This window comes from Numida meleagris, chromosome 20 (assembly GCF_002078875.1).
Source record: "Numida meleagris isolate 19003 breed g44 Domestic line chromosome 20, NumMel1.0, whole genome shotgun sequence".
Classification (NCBI taxonomy): Eukaryota; Metazoa; Chordata; class Aves; order Galliformes; family Numididae; genus Numida; species Numida meleagris.
The window spans coordinates 6,682,227-6,691,513 of record NC_034428.1 but is presented as its reverse complement, the minus strand read 5'-3'; the positions used below and the strand labels follow the sequence as shown (position 1 = coordinate 6,691,513).

General features: G+C 64.1%; 1 protein-coding gene across 1 annotated transcript; it reads left to right on the top strand.

The window, feature by feature from the left end:
* ZNF362 (zinc finger protein 362) lies at positions 11-9,281 on the top strand. The gene is made up of 9 exons (XM_021417480.1): positions 11-198; positions 1,128-1,212; positions 6,809-6,872; positions 6,971-7,217; positions 7,356-7,671; positions 7,789-8,013; positions 8,352-8,430; positions 8,562-8,720; positions 8,797-9,281. The coding sequence occupies exons 1-9, from the start codon at positions 102-104 to the stop codon at positions 8,911-8,913; spliced, it is 1,389 nt and encodes a 462-aa protein (XP_021273155.1). The 5' UTR covers positions 11-101; the 3' UTR covers positions 8,914-9,281.

The window sequence follows — 9,287 nt, the reverse complement described above, 5'->3', positions numbered from 1 at the left end:
CCGAGGAGGAGGAGGAAGGAGGAGGAAGGAGGAGGAAGGGGGGCAGCCAGGAAGATGCCCGCTTTGCTGGATTTTCTCTTTTTCTCCCTGTGGAGGGGCTGATGGAAAAGTTAATTGCAGCCGAACGGACCCATCCGTGCTGCGGTGCTCGGCGAGGAGCAGTGGATGCTGCGTGGGGGCTCGGCTGCCGTTCTCTTGGTCGCTTCTCCCTCCGTCGCTTTTCTCTTCCTCTCTTTTTTTTTTTAATTTTATTTCATACCCCCTCCCCCCTCCTCCGGCTGTTTTATTTCCTTTCATTATTAATTTTTTTCTTTTTTTCTTTTTTTTTTGGGGGGGGGCTTTTATTCTGCACGGGGTGGCGGTGGTGTGTGTGTTGGGGGGGCTGCTGCCTGCTTTATTTATTTATCCATCCCCCCCCACACTCCCCTCCTTTTTCCCTTTCCCTTCGTTTCATTCCCTCCCTGTTAACCATTTTTTTTTTTTTTTGGTTTAACAGAGCCGGGAGAGGGGTGGTGGGGGGGTATATTTCGCATCACGCTTTGGCAGGAACGTGAAAGCCGCAGCTTTAGAGAGGGGACCCACATCTCCACGGCGGCGGTGCCCAGGGAGCTCAGTGTCCGCCTGCACGCGTAGGTTTGGCTGTGCCATAGCGTGGGGATGCGCACATCCGTATTTACACGGCTGTAATCCCCGGCCACGCCGGCGGCGAGCTGCGGTTTGGCCCGGGATCCGTTCCTCAGCCTTTTTCCTCCTCCCGTGCCGTGGGATGCTCTGCGTGGGGACGTTGGGACGGGCTCCGCTCCTGGCCCTGGGCCCCTGGGGACGGAAACGGGATTTGAGAGGCGAGGGAAAAGTTTTGGGCCCCCTCCCAGCGCGTAGCCCGCGGGATGGATGGCTGCAGGCCCCGCCGGCTCCCCCCGCATCGGGGCGAACCGCAGCGACGCTGGGGCACCCTGGGATGAAAACACGGCTTTTCTTTTTGTCTGCTTCCAGGAAAAAGCCCTACGTTCCCACAGGTCGAGTCGGTGGGAGCCGCTTCGCTTTTGTTCCTCTGCTCGGCCTCTCCCGCAGCTCGCGTGTCTGTGTTTTTCGGGGTATGTGAAGTTGTCCTCCTTGTCCCCCCGTAGAGAAACGCCCCGCGTGTGGCACCGGTTCGCAGCTAGATCTGGAGATGGACGCGGATAAGGGGAAGCAACGCCAGTACTCTCAGAGGTGGGCACGCCGGCGCCGTGGAGGGAAGCGAACCGTGCTCTGGTGGGCGGCTCCGGGCAGCAGGGACCCCGGGGGCTGCCAGCTGAGCTCACCTGCCCGGGGGGTGCGGGGAGGGGACACCGGACCCAGCGCGGGTAGGTAGGGGTCCCGCTCGCCGCATGAGCCCGATCCCCATCTCCTCTCGCAGGGCTGGCGGTCCGTGTGCTTCTCTGTGCAGAGCAATCCGTTCTCCCTCAGGAATCCCCTTCTGCCCCGGAGAACGGCGGCTGGCCGTGGCGTTGTGACAAGTGCATGCATGCGCGGGGTCGGGGCGGTGGGGCTGGGGGGGGGACCGCTTGCTGCCTCCTTGCCTGGCCTTGGGGCAAAGCTCCGCTTCGCCGTGCTCTGTCCCCACTGTCCCGGCGCCCGGTGCCCGGCTCTGAGCGCGGTGCTGCTGGCTCCGCTTCGCCATGTGGGTGCCGGGATGGCATGCGGTGTCGCGGGGTGCCGGGGCTTTGGTGCCCACTGTCCCCGTCGCGATGTCACGGCCAGGCCTCCGGAGTGCTGCTCGTCCCTCTGCCTGGGCAGGTGGGCACTGCTGGCAGTGGGGCTCCAACTGTGCGGCTGTGGGGTCTCTGCTGGCTTCTGTAGGGCACAGCTCCGCACCCATCTTCGGGGGCTGTGAGCCGGGTGTCCCATCCCGCCCACTCCCTGGGCTGGTCTCCAAGGTGGCTCCAAGCGAAGCGCGTTCCCTTCGTGGCTCCTTCCACACCCGCTCTCCCCAACCTCTTTGCACCGCTTCCTTCTCCCCTCTGGCTGTGGGGGGGGCTGCAGAAGGCCCCAGGCTGGGGACCTCACCCTGGGCGGCAGCGCAGCCCTTGGGCCCCACGTTCCTCCGCTTGGGGTTCCGCACTCTCCTCGCGCAGTGCGGGCTCTTCTGGGATTTGGGGCCCCGCAGGCACAATGTGGTCATCCAGCTCTGTTCCTAGGGCAGACCCTTGGCATGCGGGTGCACGCCCGGCTCCTCGCACTCCCTCCCTTGGGGCCCCCTCCCGCACCCCGGCCGCGCTGGGATGGGCTTTCTGCTCCAGCCGCTGTTGGATTTGAGTTGATTTTGCTCGGGGAAGGAAATCTGAATGAGAAACACCAGTTAGAGCCCTTCGGGGGGCGGAAACGTGGGGTTTAATTGGTTCCATCTTGGGTGAATTCTTCTGGCACACGATCCCTCGAGCCGTTCCTCTGGAACGGGGATTTCTGAGCCTCCTGCCCCGGGTTTCATGTGTTGTTTCTGCTTCCCCGGCTCACGTTCCCTCTGCTGCCTTCTGCCTTAGGGTAAATTCTTCCTGCTGAGGAAAAGCTGGGCCGGGGGCTGCGGGTGCAGGGCCCACGCGGGCCGGTCCCTGGGGCTGGCAGTGGGACGGCGCGTTGCGGCACGGGGAGCCCGCCCGGGCACGGCGTGGTAGCCCACGGGCACGTGGGTGGCTTTGATGCTGCTTCCAGCCCGGCAGCTCGGGGCTGGGGATTTTGCAGTCGGGCCCTTGGTTTCTCCTGAAAAGCCGCTGCTCCAGGCGGGGGCTGCTTGCAGAGGTGTGGAATGGGTTCCGACCAGTCCTGGCTGTGTGGTGGGAAGGTGGGGATGGTGCAGCCCTTCCCGTGGCAGGGCTGAGCTTACGGGGCGAGAAGGGCCATGGCCTTGTGCTTTTGGGGGAAAATGTGGCAGAATGCAGGCAGAGCTGGGCGGCATGAGGACAGATGGAGCGCTGGCAAATGGAATGGGACAAGAGGCGGCGGGGGGCACGGCTGTGCCAGTGCCACGTCCCCACATCCCCTCCCGCTGGTGTGACGGTGGTGAGCGCCCTGAGCTCGGGGACAGCTGGGGACACGGGGCCCTTTGCTCTCGCCTGCTGCAGTCCGAGGCTTTGGGGACTCACGCCGCCTGGTGCTGGGTGCTGCTGCCCGGCACTGCCCCGCGCTTGCTGCTCCGTGCCCGGCTTGCTCCTGATCGACGCTTATCACCTGGGGACCCTGCTTGGGAAAGCGAGGCTGTGCTGGTGGAGGGCTGGCTTCTCCCTTGGCCGCTGGCACCCCGCGGTACCGAGGCATGCCGCTTGGCTCGCCCTGTCCCCTCCCTGCCTCCCCGTGCCCCGTTTGCTGCCCTCCGTGGTGCCGGGTGGCCCTGTGGCCGCGCTCCGGCCTGGCTGCCCCGAGGGGCAAAGCGGCGCCGGGCCCCGGGAGCTAACCCTTCTCGCGGCGGTGCCGTGCCGTGTCCGTGAAAAGAATCTCTTGTTTCTTTTTATTTCAGCGAAGGCGAGACAGAGAGGGCTGCCAAAGTAGAGACGTTCCCTAGAGAACTGTAGCTTGACTTAGCGGCAGTTTGGTAGGAAGTTGGAAGGCTATAGTGAGCTGCGGGGCCTGGCGCTCGTACCCACCCGTGCCATCATCTACCTCCATCAATCTGGAGCCTCATCGACACGTCTCCCCAGGCAGCTGCGGCCATCTGGCTTCTGAGGCCAGCCTGTGAGTACCAAACACGGCGTGCACCATGTCTTGTCTCTGCCGGGCCACCGCCGGGCCTCGCTGCAGCCGCCTGCGCACCCCTTCCCCTCCACGCGGCGCCGGGCCTCGCTCCGCCACGACGCCTCTCCCTTCCCCGCGCATCCGCTGCTTGCTCTTTCCACCTCCCTCTGCTTCCTTCCCCGCCTGGGAGCTCCGGCCGTGCAGCGCTGCTGGAGCCCTCCTGGGCGGCCCTGGTGCCTTCCTTGCCTTGGCAGCAGCTCCTCTGTCCTGCTGCCGGACCCAGAGCAGCCCCGTGCGTGGCGTGCCCTGCGGAGCCAGGGGGAGACGCGCTGCGGCATTCCCCACCCTTCATCATTTCCATTTTAATGGATTTTTTCTTTTTTTTTGCCGTGTGTCAGCTTCCATTTTTCATAGTTAGCTGAGAATCTAGAAAAAGGGAGTTTATGTATTTTTCCATCTGCTTTATATCCCCTCCGGCCCCCTCCCCCAGCCGTCCAAGCTCAGCCCTGGGAGGGGGGAGCAGTCCCCCCTTGCTCCAGATGAAACACTGCACAATTTATAAAATTAAGCTGGGACAGGAACAGCGATTTTTTTTGGCACCGCCGCTGTTCCTTCTCTCTTTATTCTGGGCAGGTTCGCAGCGCTCCAAACACGGTGGTTGTGGCAGCCTCTCTGTTAAATAAGACCTCCTCAGGTGGAGCGGGAAGGGGGGGCCGCATGCAGGTTGTGCTCCCCCCCCCCCCCACCATGGCATCTGCAGGCTGTGCTGGGATCTTGGATTTCTTTGAGCAAATGGGACGGTCAGAGCTTCATGTGGACCGGGATGGTGGGGGGACAGAGGGCGCGGGGCACCTGCTGCGAGGGCACAGGAGCGGCTTGCTGGGTTGGCTCCAAAAAACCTTTTCTAATCATAGCTCTGGCTTCCTGTTTTCCTGCTCCGGCCAGGCAAGGATCGAAGGGGCACTGCAGCTTCCCACGCTGTGGGATGGCCGCTGGCTGAGCCATGGTGGCGGGGCTCGGGCTGTGGTGGTAGGATTTGGGCTGTGATGGTAGGCCTCAGGCCATGGTGGTGGGATTCTGGCCGTGGTGGTGGGATTCAAGCTGTGATGATGGTGGGGTTCGAGTCATAATGGTGCTGGGGTTCAGGCTGTGATGGTGGTGGGATTCAGGCCATGGTGGTTGGGATCCAGGGCCATGGTGGTAGAATTCAAGCCGTGATGGTGGGATTCAGGCTGTGGTGGTGGCATTCTGGCTGTGATGGCGGTGGGATTCTGGCCGTGGTGGTGGGGTTCAGGCCATAATGGTGGGGTTCAGGCTGTGACAGTGCAAGGATTTGGGCTGTGATGGTGGAGCTCCGGCCATGGTGGTGGGATTCAGGCTGTGATGGTGGTGGGATTCAGGCTGTGATGGTGGTGGGATTCAGGCCAAGGTGTTATGATTCAAGCCATGGTGGTGGGATTCAGGCCATGGTGTTACGATTCAAGGCATGGTGGTGGGATTCAGGCTGTGGTGGTGGTGGGGCGTGGGCCATGGTGGTTGGGATCCAGGGCCATGGTGGTGGGCTTTGGGATCTTGACAGTGGCAGGAGAACCCCGACCTGGGGATGTCAGAATGATGTGCTTGTCCCAAGCCGTGGTACAGGCATTGTAAGCAGTGGGTTGTCTCCTCTGACAGCGTTTGCAGGCATAGACTGGCACAGGGCAGGGTCTCCCTGTGGCCCTGCGCGCTGCTCTGCTGGCGCTGGCATGAGAGAGGGCTGACCCCAGTGAAGGGGACGTTCAGAAGTGACACCTTGGGGGTATTGCGTTCCAGTCGGCTTCGCTCTGGGTGCCCTGAGCTGACCCTGCCCGGCCGGGACCGTCCTGTTTGAGGCTCTTTGTGAGCAGCTCCCGTCCTGCCCTCGGCTCCATGTCTCTGGGCAGGACCGCTGCTCCCGGAGACCTCAAGTGGCTCAGCACCACCCGTTGCCACGTGGCCGCTGCCCTCCCATGCTGTCGCCATGTCCCCACGTGCCACGTGGGTCAGCAGGTCCTGCTTGTTGCCTCACTGTCCCCGGCCTCCCTGCCCTCCTTTCCAGCCGCGTTCTGCAGGGAGCCTGTGCCGATCTCACTCCTGGTTCCTCCCGGTGCCAGCTGTGGAGGGGATGGGTCCGTGCCGCTCTGGTTTCTCCCGCCGTGGCCTGGTTTCTGTTCCAAATGGAGGTCACCTCCCCGCAGCTCCGTCATCTGGCAAGCTGGGGAAGGTGCCGAGGAACTCCTTCCTTCCCGTGGAGCTGCTCCCGGCGTCCTGTGCACGGACACGGGGGTCCCGCCTGCTCCGAGCTCAGGGTGCAGCTGAAATAACGTGTGCAGTGTCTGATAACAGCGCTGGCTGAACGCGTCAGCATCGGGCGTCTGGGGCGGGGAGGAATCGGGAGTGCTCGTGCCTCTGCACACCCCGCCAGCTCCGGCTGCGGTGCGAGCAGTGGCAGCGCCTGCTGATGTCAGGCCGCTTCGCTGTCGTCATTTTCTTGCCGTCCCCGTTCAGATGTTTCCTATTAACTAAAGATGGATTTTAGAATTCATTTCTCCAAAGTATTTAGCGTCTCTATAAATATCCCGGCCCCGCTGTGAGCAGGACTTGGTCTGGAGCGAGCGCTGAGCCGCCTGCGGTCGCTGCAGGTGCCCGTACCGGGGCTCCTCGGGGTCCATGCGTCGCTGCCGTGCTTGGGCCGTGCTCCGTGTCCCGTCCACCTGCAGCCTCCCCGAGCTGCCGGGAGCAGCAGTGGTACCTGCGGGTGTGGGGATTTAGGGAATCCACGAGTGACATCGGGAGCCCCAGGCAGGTGCTGCGGTTTCACCAGCAGTTATCTCTGCGTGGAAATGAGCTGCCCAGGGGCCAGCTGCCCCACTGCGCCCTCCTCCTCCCTGCTCCGTCTTCTCCTGGAAGGGTTTTCTAGGAAACCATCGCCGGAGGTGGCCGTGTTGCTGTCGGTGCGGCTCAGCCCCGTGGTGGGCCCTGGGGGCTCCTTCCCATGGGGAGCGCTGCCACACGGCCCATGGGGAGGCCAGAGGGGGCTGCCAGGCTGCTGCCCCCCATAACCACCCGTCTCTCCCCGCAGGATGGCGGAGCCTCGCTTCAACAACCCCTACTTCTGGCCACCTCCCCCCACCATGCCCAGCCAGGTGAGAAGGGCGTTTGGGGAGGAGGGAGGACAAACGGGCATGGGGGCACACAGAACAGGGGTTGCCTCTGACCTCCTCTCTGCCTTCTTCCCTACCAGCTGGACAACCTCGTCCTGATCAACAAAATCAAGGAGCAGCTGATGGCGGAGAAGATCCGGCCCCCGCACTTGCCCCCCACCTCCGTGGCCTCCCAGCAGCCCCTCTTGGTGCCCCCGTCACCTGCCGAAAGCAGCCAGTCCATCATGTCCCTCCCTAAGCTGCAGCAGGTGCCGGGCCTCCACCCGCAGGCGGTGCCGCAGCCTGACGTGGCCCTGCACGCCCGGCCGGCCACCAGCACCGTCACAGGTACTGGCACCAGCTTTGGGGGGGGCTCAGGGGGGGGTCCGCTTCGGGTCCTGCTGCCTGTGGGCCGCTGGAGCGTGGGGGGAGGGCGTGGGGCGGGCAGCTCGTGCCCCGCTGACGCCCACTTGTCTCTGCTGCCAGGGTTGGGGCTGGCGTCCCGCGCGCCCACGGTCAGCACCTCCGAGTCCAGCACGGGCACCACCACCCCTTCCACGCCCACCTCCACCAGCCAGAGCCGCCTCATCGCCTCCTCGCCCACCCTTATCTCAGGAATCACCAGCCCGCCCCTCCTCGACTCCATAAAGACAATCCAGGGCCACAGCTTGCTGGGGGCACCCAAGGCGGAGCGGGGCCGCAAGAAGATCAAGGCGGAAAACCCTTCGGGGCCGCCCGTCCTCGTGGTTCCCTACCCCATCCTGGCCTCGGGGGAGACGGCCAAAGAGGGCAAGACGTACAGGTAGGGGGGTGCCTGGCGTGGGAGCCGGGCTGTGGCAGAACCGTGGGGATGGGGGGCGGCCGTGGGGCGTGGAGAGGCGTCCTGCCCCAGCCTGGCCCCCGCGGGCTCTCCCCGCAGGTGTAAGGTCTGCCCCTTGACGTTCTTCACCAAGTCGGAGATGCAGATCCACTCCAAGTCGCACACAGAGGCCAAGCCCCACAAGTGCCCCCACTGCTCCAAATCCTTCGCCAACGCCTCCTACCTGGCCCAGCACCTGCGCATCCACCTGGGCGTGAAGCCCTACCACTGCTCGTACTGCGAGAAGTCCTTCCGCCAGCTGTCCCACCTCCAGCAGCACACCAGGTGCCGGGAGGGGCTGCGTGGGGATGGGGATGCGCTGTGGGGCGGGGTGGGATGGGGTGGGGTGTCCGCTCGACACCTTGTGCCGCCTTCCTCCAGCGGTGGTCTCCAACCCACGCAGCTCTTCTGCGTCTCGGCCAGGGGTCTCTCTTCCCCCTGTGCCCCGTCACCGCGTGTCTTTGCTGCGTGTATCTGTCACTGGCCCTGTTTTGTTTTCTGCTGAGCTCGGCGGCCGCATTGGTGCTGGGGGCCTCGCAGGGTTTGGGGCTGTGGGGGTTCCCGGCCTCGCTGGGGCCGGTTCCTGACTCGTTGCCCTCCCGCTGTACCCATGTCTTGCACAGAATCCACACCGGTGACAGACCCTACAAGTGCCCGCACCCTGGCTGCGAGAAGGCGTTCACACAACTCTCCAACCTCCAGGTCAGCGGCGCCTGGGTGACAGCGGGGAGGGGGGCACAGAGCGCTGAACCCCACAGGGGGCGAAGCTGGGAGGGCTCAGGCCTCTCCCGGCCCCGTGTCCCCTAACCTGGCCCCGTGCTGCTTTCTGGCAGTCTCACCAGCGACAGCACAACAAGGACAAGCCCTACAAGTGCCCGAACTGCTACCGGGCCTACACAGACTCGGCCTCGCTGCAGATCCACCTCTCGGCGCACGCCATCAAGCACGCCAAGGCTTACTGCTGCAGCATGTGCGGCCGCGCCTATACCTCGGTGAGGGGGCACGGGGGGCAAGGCATGGTGCAGCCCCCCGGCCCCCCTGCTCACCCTCTGTCCCTCTGCCCCGCAGGAGACGTACCTGATGAAGCACATGTCCAAACACACCGTGGTGGAGCACCTCGTCAGCCAGCACTCGCCTCAAAGGACCGAATCCCCCGGCATCCCCGTGCGGATCTCGCTCATCTAAGCGGGCTCCGTCCCGCCCCGCTGCTGTCGGGGGGGTGGCATCGTGTCGGCCCCCCCTGGCCCGGCCCCCCCCGGGGGGGCTGCAGGTTTGGTGACATCCAAAGACGGTTTCAGAGCACTTTGAATCTCTGCAGTTTTCTTTGGGGGGAGCGTATGTGTGCGTGTGTCGGGGGGGGCAGAGGGGGGGGTTCTCCTTCAGTCAGCCCCCCCCACCCTCCACCTCCTCTCATTTTGGATACAAATATATATATATATTTATTGGCCAAGAAGTTGGTGCTGCTAACACAGAAACGAAATCAGATGCGAAACGGAGCGCGCCGGGCGCCGGACCCCCTCCTCCCCCCAGGACTGTGCCAGAGTGGGGCGGGGGTGGGA

Excerpts from the sequence above, each read along its gene's own strand:
- ZNF362 (XM_021417480.1), top strand. The coding sequence starts at position 102 with ATGGAAAAGTTAATTGCAGCCGAACGGACCCATCCGTGCTGCGGTGCT. Across the intron at positions 6,873-6,970 it reads CCCCCACCATGCCCAGCCAG|CTGGACAACCTCGTCCTGAT; the intron begins GTGAGAAGGGCG and ends CTTCCCTACCAG. Across the intron at positions 8,431-8,561 it reads CACAACTCTCCAACCTCCAG|TCTCACCAGCGACAGCACAA; the intron begins GTCAGCGGCGCC and ends GCTTTCTGGCAG.